Here is a 22,074-nt window from a genome sequence, read left to right on the forward strand (position 1 = left end):
GGGTGGAAGTTCCCATGATGGACTAGGTTGGGGACACAGAGTTAAGAGAATAACCCTCGTGGAAAGGAAAGGCGGGAGAGTACCTCGCCAAATTACTCAAGTTCCCCACGGGGGGACTCCCCGGGAAAGAGGCGATGGTTAATAGAAATTGTCATTTTTAAACAGCAACGCCGGTTGTACAGGTTTGCGCCAAAGCCTGTGAATAATAAAGACAACCCCTTTGGAGACCTGCCGGTGAAATAACACGACCGAAACGATTAGTATTTGTATAAACTTTTGTAGATGCACCTAAGCTAAGATCACACCTTAGTTGTGTTGCTGAAGAAAATAAATAAAAATAGGTGGTTATTGAGCTGAAGTTTGATGCTACCAGACTTTAGTACGGTACGTGATGCTAAGATATTAAAGAAAGGGGCACTGTAACTGTTACCTGTTTAGATACTGACTGGAATGTATAACGGTAGTACTCTGTGAAGAGAAAAGCTTGTGTAGTATGTTAGATTCCAAAAATCCTACACCAACTTGTTTTTAACCACTGGTAAAAAAACTTTTAAGAGGGGAGGTGTTATGACCCCAGCCCCCTCCTTTGTGAGAATCGCGAGAGAGAGAGAGAGCAGCCTTACAGTTTGGAATGTGGGCTGGCCTCTCAGTCAGACAAAAGCCATGGACATAGCCATTGTCTTGGGAGACACCTTTGTGGAATAAGGGACTGGACTACATGCAAACCCTCAGGGCAACGTGGGCTGGGTGATGGGGGAAAGATTGCCTCACCCCCACCATGATTGACATCTACAACCCTGCCAGTCCAGATAAAAGGTGGGCTGCCGAGGCGGAGCCTCAGACGCACCAAGGAGACACACGAAGAAGACACGATAGCGCTTCCCGTCGGAGCGGGAAGCCATTCTGAAGGAAGCCACGTGCGTTAGATTCCGGATCGGGAGTCTGTGGCTGGAACCAAAGGAAAAACCATTTTAACTAACAACAGGGATTTGCTTCGCAAAGACGACGGGCAAGTGTTCCTTCTCTCTCTCTCTCCAACACGTGAAATGCCAGCGGTTCCCGAAACGGGGAAGCCTGCAGACTTTGAGTGACTCTTATATTCCATTGGACTCAGCATCCCCTAGACAACGATAGAGCTTATTTTTGATTGATTATTACTATACCTGTGCTTTAGATTGAGTTTTGACAATGTATATGATCTGAATGTTTTGTATTAACCATACGTTTGTGCCCCTTTATAAATAAAAACGTTTAAAAATAGTATCATCAGGCTTCAGCGGACCTCTCTATCTTTGCTGGTAAGTCACCCGGTTACTGGGAACGTAACAATATATATGTACAATGTCTGAAATACATCTTATGGAAATGTTTGTTTGATGAACTTCAATAAAAAAAAATTCCAAAAAAAAAGTAAGTGGGATGGGGGAAGGGAGAGGGAGGGAATTACCGGAAGTTGGAGAATGCGATGTTCATACCAAGGGGCTGGAGACTACCCAGACGGTATATGAGGTGTTGCTCCTCCAACCTGAGTTTGGCCTCATCATGGCAGTAGAGGAGGCCATCTATGGACATATTCAAATGGGAATGAGAAGCAGAGTTGAAGTGGGTGGTAACCGGGAGATCCTGTCTGTTGTGGCAGACAGAGCGGAGGTGCTCGACGAAGCGGTCCCCCAATCTGCGTCGGGTCTCGCCAATGTAGAGGAGGCCACACCGGGAGCACCGGATGCAATAGATTACCCCAATAGACTCACAAGTGAAGTGTAGTCTCACCTGGAAGGACTTCAGTCCTGACGAAGGGTCTCGGCCCAAAATGTTGACTGCTCATTTCAACGGATGCTGCCCGACCTGCTGAGTTCATCCAGCTTGTTTCTACGTGTTGATTTGACCCCAGCATCGCAAGTTACTCCCTCTTGTTCATGCTGGAGTCTCGTTTCTTGAGTTTGGTGAAGTGATAATTTCAGTGCCAGGCCTCCTTGCTGTCAGTGGCCACCAGGTCCAGCTTGCTGCCTTTAAAGACGATGGTGAAACAGTGGTCACTGGGCATTTCCATGGCATTCTGCTGCATCCCCTCCGACTGGTGACCGGGCCTCAACTCCTAAATGTCACTGATCGAGATCGAGACCACAGGGGTTCAGGGGTGACGGTGAGAGAGGGGGAGTAAAATAACAGCAAAGATAAGAATAAGAAATTCAGATTCAAAGGCATAAACACAAGACATTTTGCAGATACTAGACTAACACACACATATTATTCATTTATTGTTTTATTACGAAATATTGTGTGAATAAGGCCCCTCGACCCAAAGTGCTGCTCTGCAATGCAATCCACCAATTTCACAACAGTATAATCACAGGATATTTACAATGACTAATTAACCTGCTCATCAGTGCTAAACAGAGCAAAAATATTGAAACGTTGTTCATGGGTTTATACCTAAAAAGCTGAGTGTGTGTCTTCAGACTCCTGCACGTCCTCGCTGATTGTAATAATGAAAACAAGACATGTCTTGTGTGGTGGGGATCTTTAATGACGGATGCAGACTTTCTAAGGCATCACGCATTGAAGATGTCCTCGATGCTTGGGTGGTTGGTATCCACAATAAAGCTGGCTAAATTTAAAACCCTCTGCAATCCTGTGCAGTGGCCCATCCATAGCAAGGCAGTGATGCAACCATTTAGAATGCTACAATAATACCATAAGACATAGGAGGAGAATCAGGCCATTTACCCACTGAGTATGATCAGCACTCTGTATGTCAAAGAATTAGGAGGCTGGAGAAATCAAATGGAGGGCATGCAGGTAAGATGCAAGGATATTCATCTGGAGAACAAGTAGAAGCAGGGATCAATGGGTTTAATGGACTCCTTTCTGATGTGCCAGTGAATGCACTAAGAAAATAGTCAACCTTTCAACAGCACCGGCGACTTCCGGTAAGATGGCGATTGTTTAGCTGCTCCGAACTTTTGTTCCGTTACTGTCGCTACCTTTGCACTAAATGTCTCCATTTTTTAAACCTTAGTTAGGAATTATTTCGGTATCTTACTTGCCTGTGAATATATCTAACTTACAATGTCTAGCAAGAGTTCTAAATCCAGGAGAAATGAAACTATGACCCCGTCGGACGGGACGCTGGTTGTGCTGGGAAAGCTCCGAGACGAAATCTTAAAGGAATTTAAAACTGCTTTCAAACAGTTAGAAGACAAACTGGATCGGATCAACGATAAAGTGGACAAACATGCTGAACACTTATCTCGCATCAATTCGACTTCTGAAGATTTAGAAAGTCGTGTTCGATACTTGGAGACTCTCTGTTCCAGCTTAGAGGAAAAATCTAATAAGCTTCTTTCCAAAATGGTGGATCTCGAAAATCGTAGCAGACGCTGCAACATCAGAATTCTGGGATTACCAGAGGCGACTGAAAAGGGACCAACTGTGAAGTTTTTCGCCGAGTTTCTCTGTGAGTTATTCGGGAAAGATTTGCTTCCGAAGCCGCCCGAGCTCGAACGGGCACACAGGGTTTACGTTCCCCCCAGAATTCTGGGATCCCGTCCACGACCAGTAGTCGTGTTTCCATCAATACCAGGTAAAACACAGTCTAATTGTGGAGGCACGTCGCAGAGGTTCTTTTTCTTTCCAGGATACAACCATTCGCTTTGTGGAAGATTTTGCACCCCAGACCTTAAAGACACGCGCTGAGTTTAAAGGCGTAATGAAAGTGCTTTTTGATCGTGGTTTCAAACCTTCCCTCTGTAACCTTGCTGATCTACGAATTAAGCTTAATACTGGGGAATTCAAGTGGTTCAAATCAGCAAAGGAAGCTGAAGCGTTTGTTGCAAGTCTTCCGGCTATCCAGTCATCTTCGGAATCTGATCGGACCTCCTAAAATGGTGGATAAGTACTCCTCGTAGTAAAATTACTTTCTCTGGACTCGGAATTCACTTGAATCACTCAGACATTATTCATTGAAACTTTAAGGGCTATTGACAATCTCTCCCGGGATTTGGTGTGTGTGTAACCTATTTTTATTCTTGTATAACTTTACCTACAGAGTTCTACAACTAATTCTAACTTGTTTTGGAGGTTCGAAGTCTTTAGTGAAGGCCTTCCTATCTGTCGGTTCACAGTTCAACTGCTGATTTATTTTTCCTTTGCTTTAAATATTTATTTATTTTATCTTTTTCTTTTCTTCACCCCTTTTTTCTAATCTCTGAATTTTTCTCTCCCTTCTCTGTAAATGGTTGATAAATACTCGTCTTGAATTTATAATTTCCCCTTCCTCTTCTTTTTTCTTTTTCCTTCTTACCTTTTTTTTCCCCTTTCTCTTACTTTATTCTTCTATAATTTTTCGTGAGTAGGTTAGTTTTGGTTTTCTTCCGATTTTCTCTGTATTAAGTTGTATATTTCTGCAGAAGGTGTTCTAATCTGTAGTTATGTTTTCTAGTGCATAAACTAGTTATTATTTGCTATAGTATTTATACGGAACTGTTGTTAATGACACAGATCTGGAAGTTGTATTTGGGTTAATTTTTTTGGTAGAGCTAGCTACTTGTTTTGGTAGCCGTCTAGTTTTGGGTTGTGCGGGTGGGGTGGATTTTCCAGTTCCAACATCTCTTTATTGCTTAGGACATGTTTATACTTTGACCTTACGAATCTATGTTTACATCTCTGCTTCCAGACTGCTATTGCACTGCTTGATTTTTTATATGCCTGCTGCCTTTTATGCATTAGTAATTGATAATGGCTAGTGCACTTAAATTCGTGAGCTGGAATGTAAAGGGACTGAACCACCCTGTTAAAAGGAGGAAGGTATTCTCACATATTAAACAACTCAAAGCTGACATTGCTTTCCTCCAAGAAACTCATATCCGTTGTTTTGATAACTCCCGGCTTCTGTCAAAGTGGGCGGGTCAGCATTTTCATTCATCCTTTGCCGCTAAAGCTAGGGGAGTTTCCATTCTTATTAACTCAAATATCCCTTTTGAACTCCATAATAAAATATCTGATACAAATGGCCATTTTATTATTGTTTCTGGTAAACTATATAACACTAAAGTTGCACTAGCAAACCTGTATGCCCCCAACTTTGATGATGTTAACTTTTTTGAACGTTTTTTTTCCTCACTACCAGACTTAAACTCATACTCTCTTATATTGGGTGGTGACTTCAACTGTTGGTTGGATCCTAAACTGGACCGATCGTCCTCTGTTACCAGATCACCTACTAAATCTGCCTTAGCTATTCAATCGTTTCTCTCTAATTTTGGTATCTCTGATATATGGCGTTTCCTCCATCCTACGGAGAGAGATTATTCTTTTTTCTCACATGTTCACCATACCTTCACTAGAATTGACTATTTCTTACTCGATAACCAACTTATCCCATTTGCCCACTCTTGTGACTATCAGAGTATACTGATCTCTGACCATGCCCCAATTACCCTCTCTCTGAACTTTCCTGGTCTCCCTCAGAGGAACAAACACTGGCGGTTCGATTCAACTTTACTATCGGATGATGATTTCGTAAAATTTATTAAGGACCAGATAACCTTTTATTTCAACACTAATACATCACCTGAAGTGCCATCCCAGATTGTCTGGGATGCCATGAAAGCATATCTGAGGGGTCAAATAATCTCTTACACAGCAAATCTCAATAGAAGATCCCGTGCAGATCGAGCAGACCTCATTAACCAGATTAAAGATTTGGATCAAATATATGCCCAAACTAAGAACCCTGAATTATACAAGAAGCGCGTTGAACTCCAAACTAAATTTAACCATCTGTCCACTCAACCTGTCGAACGCCAACTTCTCGAAAGCAAGAGCCGCTTTTACATTCATGGGGATAAGTCTGGTAAATTCCTAGCCAATCAGCTGAGGCGTTCCAAAGCCAAACAACATATTACAAAGATCCGGAAGGAGAACGGAGACTTTACATCGGATCATTTAGAAATTAATGACGCATTTAAAAATTTTTATTCTCGGCTTTATTCCTCTGAATCCCTGAATGCCAATATCTCTGTGGATCAATTTTTACAAAATCTGAATATCCCCTCACTTTCATCTGATCTCAAAGCCAATGTGCCTATATCACCAGAAGAAATATCTTTTGCAATTTCTGCACTGTCCTCAGGGAAATCTCCTGGACCTGATGGGTTCCCTGTGGAATTTTATAAATCATTCTCCTCACTTCTTTCTCCTCAGTTACTTTCAGTATTATCTGACTCGTTTAATTATGGCAAATTGCCACCCTCTTTCAATGAGGCATCTATTATTCTTCTTTTAAAAAAGGGCAAAGACCCAACAGAGTGTTCCTCGTACAGGCCGATCTCTCTGCTCAATGTTGATGTAAAGATCTTAGCTAAAGTGTTGGCTCATAGATTAGAAACCGTTATTCCCTCCATTATCTCTGATGACCAAACAGGCTTTATTAAAAACCGTCTCCCTTTTTTTAACATTCGGCGTCTATTTAATATTTTATACTCAGTTCCAACTGGGACTCCTGAATGTGTTATCTCCCTTGATGCGGAGAAAGCATTTGACCGTATAGAGTGGAACTACCTTCTTGCAGTCTTAGAAAAATTTGACCTCGGCCAAAGTTTCATCTCTTGGATCCAATTGCTGTACCTGTGTCCTACTGCTTCTGTTCTAACTAATTTTCAGAAATCCCAAGTATTTAATCTCAAACGTGGGATTCCCCTTAAGTCCCTTTCTCTTTGATTTGGCTATAGAACCTCTGGCGATAGCATTTCGAAATTGTCCTGAATTGACCGGGATTTGGAGAGGGGGTGTTGAGCATAACGTTTCTCTCTATGCTGATGACTTATTACTCTTTCTCTCAAATCCGTCTACATCCTTACCTCTAATGTTTTCACTTCTTGACCAGTTTAGCCAGATCTCTGGCTATAAACTCAACTTACATAAGAGTGAACTTTTCCCAATTAATAAAGAAGCACAAGAACTAATATTTCATGATCTCCCTTTTAAAGTAGTCCATAATCAATTTACTTATCTTGGAATTACAGTCACAAGGAAGTTTAAAGATCTCGTTCGTGAAAACTTTGTCAATCTTTCATATGCTATAAAACAGAGTCTGGTACAATGGTCACCTCTATCTATGTCCTTGGTAGGTCGTATTAATGTTGTTAAAATGTATGTTCTCCCCAAATTTCTATACTTATTTCAATCTATCCCAATTTTTATTCCTAAATCTTTTTTTGATTCCTTAGACTATTTTGTCATATCTGTGGCAGAATAAGCACTCTAGAATTAATAAAATCCACCTCCAAAAATCTAAAAAAGAGGGTGGCATGGCTTTACCTAACTTTCGCTTATATTACTGGGCAGCTAATATACATTGTGCTGCCTTCTGGTCTTTCTTCCACGGTCAACCCGAGTGCCCTAACTGGGTGGCAATGGAGTTGAGCTCCACTAAAGAATTATCTATATCTGCACTTCTTGGCTCTGCACTCCCTAGCAGTCTGCCCAGATCAATAGCTAATCCTCTGGTTAGACACACTTTGCGTATATGGGCTCAGTTCAGGAAATGCTATGGTTTCCAGAGGTTTTCCATTTCTAGCCCTGTCGCACATAATCACCTTTTTTTTACCTACTACGTACGATTCAGCATTCCATGTTTGGTACAGGAAGGGCATTAGACATTTTGAAGATCTCTTCATTGATAATCGCTTCGCTTCTTTTCAGCAGCTCTCCGTTAAGTTCAACCTGCCTAACGCTCACTTTTTCAGATATCTCCAAATCCGACACTTCACTGCTCCTTTAATTCCTAACTTTCCTGAAATGCCTGCAAAAAATGCTATGGACGTATTTCTTTCCATTAATCCACTAGGTAAAGGTTTAATATCAATTATCCGAGATAAACTAGCAGCCTTACGACGGGCCCCTGTGGATAAAATTAAAATGGCCTGGGAGCAGGATTTAAATATCTCCTTATCCGAGGAGAGCTGGGACTCAGTTCTCAAATCGGTTAACTCAACCTCCCTCTGTGCTCGCCATTGCCTCTTACAGTTTAAGATTGTTCATAGAGCCCATATGTCTAAATCTAAACTATCTCGATTCTACCCTGGCATTAGTCCGCTCTGTGATAAATGCAAGAGGGGCGTGGCCTCTCTCATCCACATGTACTGGTTCTGTCCTAGTTTGGAGAAATTCTGGAAAGACGTCTTCACTACATTATCGGGTATTCTGAATCAGCACCTAGAACCTAACCCCTTAATTGCTCTGTTCGGTTTTTGGGGCGAGACAGATTTATGTCTGGGTCCGACCAAATGCCGAATACTATCCTTTGCCTCTCTCCTGGCGAGACGCTTGATCCTCCTTAGATGGAGAGATGTTGCCCCGCCCACTCATGCGCAATGGCTTAACGACATTATGGCCTGCTTGGACCTCGAAAAAATTCATTATTCAGTTCTTAATTCGGATCTAAAGTTCCATAAGGTCTGGGGACCTTTTATCGAGTACTTTCATAACCTTCCTCTTGACTAGGGTTTTTTTTTCTTTTTTTTCCTCTTTTCGGTCCCTTGCTTTCAGCTCCCTTTTTTTTCTGGTAGTAGGCATTATTACCCTCTGTTACTAAGTGTATTCACAGTCTGGGAGTTTGACTGTCCGGACTTATACATTTTATACTGTGTGGTGGTTGGTCTGGAGTTGTTGTTTTTTTCTTGTGTTGTGGGGTTTGGGGAGGACACTAAGCTCACTTGTCTTTAATTTAGGTGCTTTTTTGTTAAATTCTCTTCCTCTGTAGCATATTGTTATTGTATGCTTAATCTTGCACTGTATTAATGCTCCCCATTGGGATTTGGGGTTTTTAATTTTGTAAAATGTTTTGAAAAACTAATAATTTTTTTTAAAAAAAAACAAAAAACCTTTCAACAGCACCTTCACCATTTAGAAACAAGATTATTTGTTCTCCTGAAAGTCTTGAACACGCCACCACAAGTAGCATCTTATCAGTATCATATCTCTTCTGGCAAATCAGAATCAGGTTTATTATCACCGGCATGTGACGTGAAATTTGTTAACTTAGTAGCAGTAGTTCAATGCAATACATAATCTAGGGGGGAGGGGGGAGGGTATCTTTCAGTCCTGTGCAGTAGCCCCTCCATACTAGACAGTGATGCTGCCAGTCAGAATGTTCCCCATGGTGCAACTATAGAAGTTTTTGAGCGTGCTTGTTGACATGCCAAATCACTTCAAACTGCTAATAAAGTATGGCTGCTGTCTTGCCTTCATTATGACTACATCAATATGCTGGCACCAGGTTAGATCAACTGTTAGCTCCTTCACTGTGACCTGTCCTGAGCCCTGCACATAGATGCAATAACAAGGGAAGCACCTCAGTGTCTTTAATTTCTCGGGAGTTTAAGAAGGTGTGGATTGTCATCAAACAATATTCTAGACGTACTAATGAAATTATCCTGACTCATACCATCATAGACTTTTACGACAATTCGAATGAGAAGGAATACAAGAAGCTGCAGAGAATAGTGGATTCCGCCCAAGACAACACAAACACATACCTTACCCCACCTGCAGTAGTATCTACAGAAGCTGCTGCCTCAAGAATACACTAAAATTTATTGTATTTTGTTCAAACTACTCTTTCTTGTAAGAGATGTGAATGAATTATTTTTAATTTTTTTTCCCTGTGACTGTTGCTTATCTGATGGGATGTGCCTGTGATGCTGCTGCAAGTAAGTTTTTCATTACATCCCTGCATACATGACTTGTGCAGGTGACAATCAAATGGACTTCAACTTTAACACAATGCAACACTTAAAGTGCTGTCACTTTCTCCTGAAAGACCATAAGACAGACGAGCCGAATTAGGCTATATGGCTGATTGTGTCTATTCCGCCATTCATTCATGGCTGATTTATTTCACTCTTACAACCAGTTTTCCTGCATTCTCCCCATAACCTTTGATGCCTGACTAATAAAGCACTTATCAACCTCCACTTTAAAGATACCCAATGACTTAGCCTCCAGAGCTGTCTGCAGCAATGACTTTCCCAGATTAACCACCCTCTGGCTAAAGAAATTTTTCCCTTTCTCAGAATAGAAGGTATCTTTCTATTCTGCACCTGTGTCCTTTTGTCGTGAGACTCCTCTACTATAAATGCCATCCTGTCAGTAACCACTCCATCTTGCCTTTCAATATTTGATAGGTTTCAAGGAGATCCCCCTAATTTTTCTGAACTATAGTGAGTAAAGACCCAGAGCATTCAGCCACTTACGATATGTTAACCTTTTCATTCTTGGGTTTTCTCCCATGCTGCTCTGGACCCTGTCCAAAACCTCCAATGCTAACAAATCCTTTATTACCTGGGAGCCACAAAACTTCTCACAATACCAGAATAAGAATCATATCACTAGCATATGCTGTGAAATTTCTGAGCTTTATTGCAGCAATACAATACTGATAATATAGAAAGCAAACCGCTGATTTCACCAAGTTTAAATATGTATACCAAATAGTTAAATTAAATCAGTTGTGCAAAAACAGAAATAAAAAAGTAGTGAGGTAGTGTTCATAGCTTCAATGTCCATTCAGAAATTGGATGGCAGAGAGAAATAAGCTGTTCCTGAAGGGCTGAGTGTGTGCCTTCAGGTTTCTGTACCTTCTGTCTGATGGTAACATGAGAAGGGGGCATCTCCTGGGTGGTGGATTTCCTTAATGATGGACACCTTTTCAAGGCATCGCTCCTTGAAGGCTGTTGCTGTGACACTACTCAACTAGCTGGTATATCTCACTCCTGTACACCTTTTTGTTAGCATCTGAGATTCTGCTAACAATGGCTGTCCCATCAGCACATCTTTAGATGGCATTTGAGCTGTGCCCAGCCACCCAGTCAGAGGTATACAGAAATTGAAGAAGTGGGCTAAGTACACATCCCTGAGATGCCCCAGTGTTGACTGTCAGCGAGGTGAAGATGTTGTTACCAAAAGGCACAGACTGTGGTCTTCTAGTTAGGAAGTCGAACATCCAGTTGCAGAAGGACATGACCTGCAATATCCTCAGAATAAAAGATAGGATACTCAGCAGATTAACAAAGGCAGAATTGGGGCACAGTGAGGCATTTAGAAATATCTCATTCTTCTCAAAAGTATAATGTGACAATTCTTGTGCATGCCTCTTCCCCAGGGCACCGCTGCTCAATACAAGAGGGCATGGCTTTAAGGTAAGGGGTGGAAAGTTCAAGGGGGATATTAGAGGAAGGTTTTTTTACTCAGAGTGGTTGGTGCGTGGCATGCACTGCCTGAGTCAGTGGTGGAGGCATATACACTAGTGAAATTTAAGAGACTACTAAACAGATATATGGAGGAATTTAAGCTGGAGGGTTATAAGGGAGGCAGGGTTTAAGGGTCAGCACAACATTGTGGGCCAAAAGGCCTGTACTGTGCTGTATTGCTCTATGTTGATGCCCTGGAAAAACCAGATCAAAGACTCAAGAGATGATGTAAATGCCATGCTTATCAAAGATCCCTTGTTATAATATAGGATCTGCTTGCAAGTTTGGAACACAACCAGCTCACATCCATAGTCCATCTGTGCTTCCATATTTTCAGCTCATGCCCCTCCCACCTCATGGTGAAGCAGCTCACACCACTGCCTCATTATAGGAGGAATGTGGAAGCAATAGAGAGTCTACAGAGGAAATTCACAATGATCATATCTGGACCAGTGTACAAATATTATGATGATAGGGTAAGCAAGTAGGAATTCTCTCTGGAGCAAAGGAGGATGAGAGGAGACTTAGTCAAAGTGTACAAGCTGATAAGAGGCATTGATCGAGCAGATGGCCAGAGGCTTTTTCCCAGAGCATAAATGGCTAATGTGAAGGGGCACAATTTTAAGGTGACTGGAGGAAGTATAGGGTGCATGTCACATGTAGTGCTTTTTTTAAACTACACAGAATATTGAGTGCGTGGAACACACTGCCAGCAGTGGTGGTAAAGGCAGATACATTAGGGACATTGAAGAGATCTCGTCCACATGTCACCAAACTTCTCAGTTCATCCCCCTTCTCACATCTCCCACCTTTCCCCTGATCATGTTCACCTCTCACCTATCAGTTTTTACTCTTCCCTCTCCTCTCACCCTCTTCTCTGGCTTTTGCTTCCTTCCTATGTCATCCTAATGAAGGGTCTTGGCCCAAAATGTCAACTGTTTATTCTAGTCCATAGATGCTGCCTGACCTGTTAAATTCTTCCAGTATTTTGCTATGAGCCTGTGGTGCTCCACAGTTTCACCTTAAGTCCCCCTAAATTTTACCACTCACCTATCCACTAATGGCTATTGACAGTGGCCAATTAACTTAAGGGCCTTTAAAGCCACCAACATAACCAGGAAATCCTACCACACAGGTCATTCTCTCTGTTCCCTGTTGGGCTGAAGATGTAACAGCTCAAGAATACAGGGACAGCCACATTACTGGTTGAACAGTTATTTGCATTAATGAGCAGCTGTACAGGGATACTGAATAAAATGGCCATTGGGTGTATATTCTGCATTTTGGCATTGTTTTTCCTTTGTACGACCTCAATGTACTTACACTTTTAAATAATCTGTGTAGCTGTCCGTCGTATTTATTGTCATATGTAAAGTACATGTGTGAACAGGGGCAATGACAAACTTACTTTCAACAGCATAACAGGCTCATAGAATCAGATCAGCAGCATTCATTAGAAAATAAAATTATATGCAATGTATTGAAAAAACATAATTACAAAAAAACAAGGTCCATTTCAGTGCAAAGTGATTTATGCAAAACACAGTTGTACACTGTATCTCGTCATTTGTGAGAATAATATCCCCATTATTAATAAATGGAAGGAAACTGAAGATCCCAGGGTAAACACATATGGCAACAGGGAGAAGGTGCAAACTCCACACAGACAGCATCAAAGGTCAAGGGGTGTAGTGGTTAGTGCAACACAATTACAGCTTGTGCCGTGGGTGCTTGGACCTGTAACCCATCTGTACAGAGTTTGTACGTTCTTCCCATCAGTGCGTGGGTTTCCTCCGAGTGCTCCAGTTTCCATCCACAGTCCAAAGACGAACCAGTTGGTAGGCTAGTTGGTCATTGTAAATTGTGCCGTGATTATGTTAGTGTTAAATAGGTGGGTTGCTGGGCAGCACAGCTCAATGGGCCAGAAGGGCCTGTTCCACGCTGCTTTTCTAAATGAAATAAGTAAAATGTATACTGGTGCCTTGACGTAGAATCTCCACTGGCTTCAGCATGGAGCCATATCAGGAATCATGGACTAATCACAGGCACAGCTGTCCAGTATTCTGGACAAATACTTTTGTAAACTTTCTTTAAACATGCTCCCTCCCCCATCATCCCTCCAAAACTCGTCAATACTCACAGACTGATTCCCGGCCAACATCAGGATCTTTTGGAAATTGTACAACACTGTCAGACAGTCACCATGGCGTTTGCAAAAGCGGGATTTCGTCCATGAGCCAGATTTGATCTTCTGTATGTGACTACCCCCCAACATGGCTTAATATCTTCACGCTTGATGAGGTGAACCGAGAGGAAGCATCAAAGAGATGTTGTCAGGGAAGGGGAGGGTGGGATGCAGGGTAGTGAAGAGGAAGAAGACAAGAGGAGGTTCAGCTGGGATGGGCAAATCGAGAGTGAGAAACTGGAGAGATAGCAATAAGGAGTTTGGAATTAGGAAGGTACGGGTGAGCAATGGAGAGAAGGGGAAATTATCTCTTTATGCCCTGGGAAAAAGCTTCTGGGTATCCACTCAATCAATGCTGGTTATGATCTTGTAAACCTCTATTAAGTTACCTCTCATGCTTCTTCATCCTAAAGAGAAAAGCCTCAGCTCACTCAACCTATCCTCAGAAGACAATATGAGGATAGATTGAACAAGTCCAGGCAGCAACCTGTTGAACATCCACTACACAAAAGATAGGAGACAGGAGGAACAGTAACATTTCAGTGAAAATTGTAAGCTTTTAATTGATCTTGGAGTTGGTTAATAAGTTGGCACAACATCGAGGGTTGAAGGTCCTGCTCTAATGTTCTATATAAGAGTTCAGAAGAGGCTCAACAGAATGATTCTGGGAACAAATCCCAAAATTGCAGGAGGTGAGCAGCTGGGTGACTGTCAGGAGAAACAGAAACAGTCAATTCGAGCAGAACACACCTGTGGCCATCCCCTCAAAAATAAGTATACTGCTTCGGATACTTTTGTGGGGAGTGACTTCCTGGGAGAACGTCACGGTGACCAGGTCTCAGGCACTGAGCATGGGTCTGTGGTGCAGAAGGGTAAGAGAGAAGAAGGCAGCGGTAGTGATTGGGGACTCAATAACGAGGGGAACAGATGGGAGATTCTCTGGACATGAAAGGGGATGCAGTGTATGTTGTCTATTTGGACTTTCAGAAGACCTTTGACAAGATGCCACACATAATGCAGTCTACCTAGTTAAGAGCCCATGGTATTACAGGAAAGTTACTAACATGGTTAGAGCAATTCCTGATTGGTAGGAGGCAGCGAGTGGGAATAAAAGGATCCTTTTCAGGTTGGCTGCCAGTGACTAGACGTGTTCTACATGGATCGGTGTTGGAACCACTTCTTTTTATTCTGTATATAAATGATTCAGCTGATGGAATAGATGACTTTGTTCCCAAGTTGGCAGATGATATGAAGATTGGTAGAGGGGCAGGTAGTGTTGAGGAAACAGGTAGGATGCAGAAGGACTTAGACAGATTAGGAGAATGGGCAAGAAAGTGGCAAATGAAATACAAAGTTAGAAAATGCATGGTCATGCACTTTGGTATTAGAAATAAATGTGCAGAACATTTTCTAAATGGGGAGAAAAGCCAAAAATCTTGAGATGCAAAGGGACTTGGGAGTCCTTGTGCAGAAAACCCAAAAGGTTAACTTGCAGGTAGAGTCAGTGGTGAGGAAGGCAAATTCATTGCAACAGGTCAAGAATACAAGAGCAAGGATGCATTGCTCAGGCTTTATAAGGCATTGGTGAGGCCTCACCGTGAGTATTGTGAACAGTTTTGGGCCCCTCACCTTAGAAAAGATGTGCTGGCATTGTAAAGGGTCCAGAGGAGGCTCACAAGGAAGATCCCAGGAGTAAAAGGGTTATCATACAAGGAACATTTGATGGCTCTGAGTCTGTACTCGTTGGAATTCAGAAGGACGAGGGGGTGGGAGGAAGAGAAGAGGTGATTGAAGGATAAGGGTATGAAAGGAAAAGTTAGACAGGAGCAGAGAATAAAGTGAAGAAGGGTAAAAGCTGCAGTGGAGAGAGCAGGGAGCTGAAATACTCTCATCATTTACGACAATCATATATTGACTGCTTTCACCATGTGCAGAGTCGAGCCACTGGAGGAACTCAGCAGGTCAGGTCAAATATATTCAGCAGAATGATCTCAGCCCGAATTTTCAGCCATCCATTTCTCTCATTGGATGCTGCCTGACCTGCTGAGTACCTCTGGTTCTCCCTGTTTTAGCACTCCACATCCCAGCATTTGCTGCCCCTTGTGTCTCTGTTTTGATGAAGACCATTGTGTATCATGAGATAATCTGTGGTACTTTGTCATTGACTATATGGTAGCAATCATTACCCAAAGCCCAGCTCTCATATTTGAAAGTGAACAAGCACCAAGATATCTGGTGTCACTGAGATGGTAACGTCTCAATCCGAGGGAACACAAGGCGCTTTCGGCTCTTCTGAGACCCTGAAGGTTCTGGTCCAAACACACAGACACCATGGCTAACAAAGCCCACCAGTACCACTCCTCCCTCTGGATGCTAAAGAAATTCAGCAAGTCCCCTTTGAACCTCACCAATTTCTCACAACACATCACGGAGAAAGAATCCTATGTGGGATGTATCGCAGCTTGGTACGGCAACTGCTCTGCCACTGAATGTAGGACACAGCAGTGAGCTGTGCACACAGCGCAACATATCACAGAAACCAGTCCATGGATTCAGCACACACTTCTCACTGCCTCAGTAGAGCAGCCAACATAATCAAAGACCCTCAATCTCTCTGAAGTATTTACCATCATTCTCAAGAAGTTTCTCTCCCACTGTTATAAAACTACTGAACACTTTTGTTCTACCGTACGAACTGCACATGCACACACAATCTACTACATCATGGCCTCGAATCTACACTGCACTTTCTCTGTAACACTTCATTCTGCATTCTCTTATTGCTTTTCCCCGGTACAACCTCAATGCACTAATGTCATAAAACGATCTACATGGATGGTGAGCAAAACAAAGTTTTTACCAGTGCAACTTGGTACATGTAACAATAGTAAACCACTTACAGTCATGGAACCGTCTCAAATTGTCGCCATTTCCAGAGAAGTGTGAGATGCCACGTGCTGTCAGTACTTTCAGTTCCCAGTCCAGGAACTTCAGTTTATGATAGAGGATGCATTCTCCTGCATGGTGGGGAAAGAAAGGGTTAAATAATGGATGGGTATGGTGATAAAGACCACTTGATTGGACACACTAGTACTGAGATATAGATCACGTTAAAGGACAGTCCATGGAAGGTGACTTTCCACTAAAGTACAAAGTTAAATTCAAGCTGATTAGAAGACAAAAAATATTGGTTGTACAGAATGTCCCAAGATTGCAAAACACAGGACACTCTTAAGAGTCAAGTACCCACTCTGCAGAGACCACGTTACAGGTAATGAGAGACTCTAACCAGAGTCTGCTAACTATCTAGAAAATGGAACAGCACAGATCTGAAAAAGGCTCTTTGCCCCACCATGCCTTGACAAAATAATTACAACAGTAATTAATTCCTACTTAACCTGCCCTCTTCTGCCTACACAATGTCCATTTCTTTCCATTCCATACACATTCATCTACCCATGTAAGAGCCCTTTAAAATACCTCTTTTATCCTTTCCTCCAGTACCATCCCTGGCAGCCACCACTCTCTGTGTGATTAACAACTTGCCCAGCACATCTCCTTTGAATTTACCCTTTCTCATTTGAACTGATTGCTCAAAACCCTATTATCCAGTCTGAGTATACAACTCCATTCTGGAACTAATATCAACAGTGTTCTTTGGCACAACAGACATTCCCTTTTTGGCAGGTGTCCCTCGTGCAATTAATGCTTATCTAAGACCAAGTTTGTGCTTTTGGATTCTCACCTGAACCACATCTGTCTTAAACCACATCTCTTGGAACCAGAATCAGTATCACCCCAAAGTAGCATGGATAGGGGCCCCTGTTGAAGGCAACAAATATGATGCTCATAACTGGGATACTATTGATGGGTCAGCATGGAGATTGTGGGCCAAAGAGCCTTTTTCCCTGTTGTGGGGCTCTATGAAACTTCATAGCCTGACAGAACAACAGATTATGGTCATTACAATGTGGGCCTGCCATGTTGGTGCTGGAAGCATGGTGACTCTTGTACACTGTCCCCAGCATAGTCTTCAGACTGTGTTTATCATTGACACAAAAAACATATTTCACCGTCTGTTTCTGAGAAATCGTGACACATAAAGTCAATTATAAATCTCTCCTCTCTTACCTTCGACCTCTAGTTCTTCATTCACCAAAGCTGGGAAAGAGACTGAGTACATTCACCCTATCTGTGCCCACCATGACGTTTTACACCTCCATAAGATCACCCTTAGTCTCCAATGAATAAAGCCCTCAGCTGACCAAAACTCAAGATCTAAGATGCAGTACAGCTTATATTTACGTCTATCTTCACTGTGATTCAGCACTCTTGGTTGAACTCTGATGTCTTGTACTCATCACTATATTTATTGCTGGAATTATTGAGCAAGTAATTTCATTGTTTTTGTCATATAAAGCAAGATGCAAATTGTACAGAGTGAACCTCAAGCATTTTCCCTTCACTGATATCAGTGGTGTTCTAGATGAGATAGCGCCAACCTAAATTTATTAAACAGAAAAAAAGATTTCATTTATTTCTCACAAATATATCAAAAATACAGTTTTGTATCATTTTTGTGTCAATCACCAACAGTGTGAGAATGAACTTCCTTACCACTGACTCAAACTACAAGTTACCCTTATGGAATTGTGCATGAGGTGCACAAGTCCCTTTGTAACTCTGATTTCTGTAAATACTCCCCATTTAGAAATTCCTTGAACATTACAAAGCAGGGCTCTAGAAGAATCTGGTACATTCTTATTGAGTCCTTCCTTAAGCTCATTTGAACTTGTTTACCAGGACAGTTTCCAAACAATCAACAGTTCAGAACTCCCCCTTCTACTGAATGGCTCGGGTATCACTATTCCATAGTCAATAGTGAAATCGCTTTGCACTGCCCACAAACACAAATGGGGCTCATTTCCCACCCATGTCTGTAAGGAGTTTGTACGACTGCATGGATTTACTCTGGGTGCTCCGGTTTCCTCCCACATTCCAAAGATGGATAGGTTCAGGTTGATGAATTATGGAATACTATGTTGTTACCAGAAGCGTGGTGACCCTTGTGGGCTGCCCACCAGCACATCCTTGGACTGTGCTGTTTGTCGTTGCAAAAAAATGTATCTCACTGAATGCTTCAATGCAAATCTGAAAAATAAAACTAATCTTTAAAAGACTGGCCTCAATTATTTCTCTGAGCAAGGTAAAAAGGGAGAAGCAGTTCGAGATTGAGATGTGTAAAGAGAAAGATCAACTCAGCATTACTCAGGAACAGGCAAGTCAGCGTAGTGTTCAAGTCAAAGTCCTCTTTCTCCTTCTTAATACTACTGAAACCTACACAAGTGGAAAAGATACTCTGAAATACACTCAATGAACACTTTCTTTGGCACACCTATATACCTGCTTGTTAATGCAAATATCTAATCTGTCAATCATCTGCCAGCAACTCGATTCATTATAGCATGCAGATGTGGTAAAGACATTCAGTTGTTATTCAGACCAAACATCAAAATGGGGAAGAACAGTAAGGGCAAAAGGACCCAAATGGGTGTTGTCTACAGGCCACCAAACAGTAGCATGGATACTGGGTGCAAGTTGAATAGGGAGTTAACATTGGCATGTGGCAAAGGTAATGTCGCAGTAGTTAGGGGGGATTTCAACATGCAGGTGAACTGGGAGAACCAGGTTGGTGCTGGACCCCAGGATAGGGAGTTTGTAGAGTGCCTACAGGAGGCATTCTTGGAACAGCTTGTACGAGAACCGATCAGGGACAAGGCTATTCTGGATTTAGTGTTATGTAATGAACAGGATTTGATAAGCGATCTTGAAGTAAAGGAGCCATTAGGAGGTAGTGATCATAATAAGTTTTTATCTGCAATTTGAGAAGGATAAGGGCAGCTCGGAGGTGTCAGTGTTGCAGTTGAACAGGGGAAACTATGGAGCCATGAGGGAGGAGCTGGCCAAAGTTGACTGGACGGATATCCTAGCAGACAAGACAGTTGAACAGCAATGGCAGGTATTCTTGGGAATAATGCACAAGGTGCAAAATCAGTTTTTACTCGGAGAAGGAAGGATTCAAAGGGGGGAAAGGGGCCACAGTGGTTGACAAAGGAAGTCAGAGATTGCATAGCATTAAGAAAAAGGAAGTATGAGAGAGCTAAGGTGAGTGGGAGGACAGATGATTGGGAAGTTTTTAAAGGAACAACAGAACTTAACTAAAAAGGCAATACGGGGAGAAAAAATGAGGTACGAACGCAAGCTAGCCAGGAATATAAAGGAGGATAGCAAAAGCTTTTTTAGGTATGTGAAGAGAAAGAAGATAGTTAGGAACAATGTTGGGCCCTTGAAGAATGAATTGGGTGAAATTGTTATGGGAAACAGAGAAATGGCAGAAGAATTTAATAAGTACTTTAGATTCCTCTTCACTAAGGAAGACACAAGCAATCTCCCAGATGTATGGATGGGCCAAGGACATAGGGTAACAGAGGAAATGAAACAGATTGACATTTGGAGGGAAACGGTGATGAGTAGACTGATGGGACTGAAGGCTGACAAATCCCCAGGTCCAGATGGTCTGCATCCTAGGGTACTAAAGGAGGTGGCCCTGGAAATTGCAGATGCATTGATAATCATTTTCCAATGTTCCTGAGGATTGGAGAATGGCTAATGTTATCCCACTTTTTAAGAAAGGAGGGAGGGAGAAATCAGAGAACTATCATCCTGTCAGCCTGACATCAGTAGTGGGGAAGATGCTAGAGTCCATTATTAAGGATGAAATAGTGGCATATCTAGATAGCAGTGATAGGATTGGGCCGAGCCAGCATGGATTTACCAAGGGTAAATCATGCTTGACTAATCTGTTGGAGTTTTTCGAGGACGTAACCAGGAAGTTAGACGGGGAGATCCAGTGGATGTAGTGTACCTCGATTTTCAGAAGGCATTTGATAAGGTCCCACATAAGAGATTGGTGGGTAAAGTCAGAGCTCATGGCATTGGGGGGAGGAAATTGAGATGGATAGAAAACTGGTTGGCAGATAGAAAGCAAAGGGTAGCGGTGAATGGGTGTTTCTCGGAATGGCAGGTGGTGACTAGTGGGGTGCCACAGGGCTCGGAATTGGGACCACAGCTGTTTACAATTTTCGTCAACGATTTAGATGAAGGCATTGAGAATAACATCAGCAAATTTGCTGAGGATACTAAGCTGGGTGGCAGTGTGACATGTGATGAGGATGTTAGGAGAATTCAGGGTGACTTGGGATAGGCTGGGTGAGTGGGCAGATACTTGGCAGATGACGTTTAATGTGAATAAGTGTGAGGTTATCCATTTTGGGAGTAAGAACAGGAAGGCAGATTATTATCTGAACAGTGTAGAGTTAGGTAAGGGAGAAATACAAAGAGATCTAGGAGTCCTTGTTCATCAGTCACTGAAGGCAAATGAGCAAGTGCAGCAGGCAGTGAAGAAGGCTAATGGAACGTTGGCCTTTATTACAAAGGGAATTGAGTACAAGAGCAAGGAAATCCTCTTGCATTTGTACAGAGCCCTGGTGAGACCACACCTGGAGTATTGTGTATAGTTTTAGTCTCCAGGGTTAAGGAAGGACACCCTGGCTGTAGAGGAAGTGCAGCGTAGATTCACAAGGTTAATTACTGGGATGTCTGGACTGTCTTACGCAGAGAGGTTAGAGAGACTGGGCTTGTACATGTTGGAATTAAGGAGATTGAGAGGGGATCTGATTGCAACATATAAGATTATTAAGGGATTGGACAAGATAGAGGCAGGAAATATGTTCCAGATGCTGGGAGAGCCCAGTAACAGAGGGCATGGTTTGAGAATAAGGGGTAGATCATTTAGGACAAAGTTAAGGAAAAACTTCTTCTCCCAGAGAGTTGTGGGGGTCTGGAATGCTGAAGGCCAATTCTCTGGATGCTTTCAGGAAGGAGCTAGATAGGTATCTTATAGATAGGGGAATCAATGGATACGGGGACAAGGCAGGAAACGGGTATTGATAGTAGATGGTCAGCCATGATCTCAAAATGGCGGTGCAGGCTCGAAGGGCTGAATGGTCTACTTCTGCACCTATTGTCTAAAAGTGTGGATGATTGTTGATGCCAGGCAGGGTGGTTTGAGTATCTCAAACTGCTGATCATTCAGGCTTTTCATGCATGACAATATCTCCAGTTTACAGGGAATGGTAGGATAAACAACAAATACAAACATCCTGAGTGGCAGTTCTCTGTGTAAAAGTGCCTTGTTAATGAGAAAGTTCGGGGGTGCATGGCCAGACTGGTTCAGGCTGACAGGAAGGAACAGAAACTCAAATAATCACTCGTTATATCAGCGGTGTGAAAAACAGCATCTCTGAATGAAAAACATGTCAAACCTTGAAGGGATGGGCGAAGGCGACAGAAGACCGTGAACCACTTCATTCGACACAGGAGATCACTGCGTTGATTTCGTATTAAAACTAAACTTGATGCATTTTTTCCTTGACATTTACCTGCTCAAACTCTCTCACGCACACAGACAGATCTATTTTACTATCATTTTTGCCTTCATCTGCTCCATAAGAGTTGGGATTCGACCTTCTCTATTTTTTACTTGATCTCTTCGGGCACTGTGCCGTGTTGTTCTGT

At 42.3% G+C, this 22,074-nt stretch overlaps 1 protein-coding gene across 3 annotated transcripts in view; it reads right to left on the reverse strand.

Annotated features, from left to right (window-relative positions):
* The window catches only part of LOC140717126 (uncharacterized), a 134,193-nt gene extending 112,176 nt beyond the window's left edge, over nt 1-22,017 (reverse strand). For all 3 annotated transcript variants that reach the window (XR_012096451.1, XR_012096452.1, XM_073030378.1), the window contains exons 1-3: nt 21,822-22,017; nt 16,338-16,454; nt 1,771-2,105 (exon numbers count right to left, since the gene is read on the reverse strand). Coding sequence is in view for 1 of the 3 variants with exons in the window: in XM_073030378.1 (XP_072886479.1) it covers nt 1,771-1,894 (124 nt within the window). In the remaining 2 variants the exon portion in view is untranslated. The remainder of the gene's footprint in view (nt 1-1,770; nt 2,106-16,337; nt 16,455-21,821) is intronic.
* Between the last annotated feature and the right edge of the window lie 57 nt (nt 22,018-22,074).

Source organism: Hemitrygon akajei, chromosome 27, assembly GCF_048418815.1.
Source record: "Hemitrygon akajei chromosome 27, sHemAka1.3, whole genome shotgun sequence".
Classification (NCBI taxonomy): Eukaryota; Metazoa; Chordata; class Chondrichthyes; order Myliobatiformes; family Dasyatidae; genus Hemitrygon; species Hemitrygon akajei.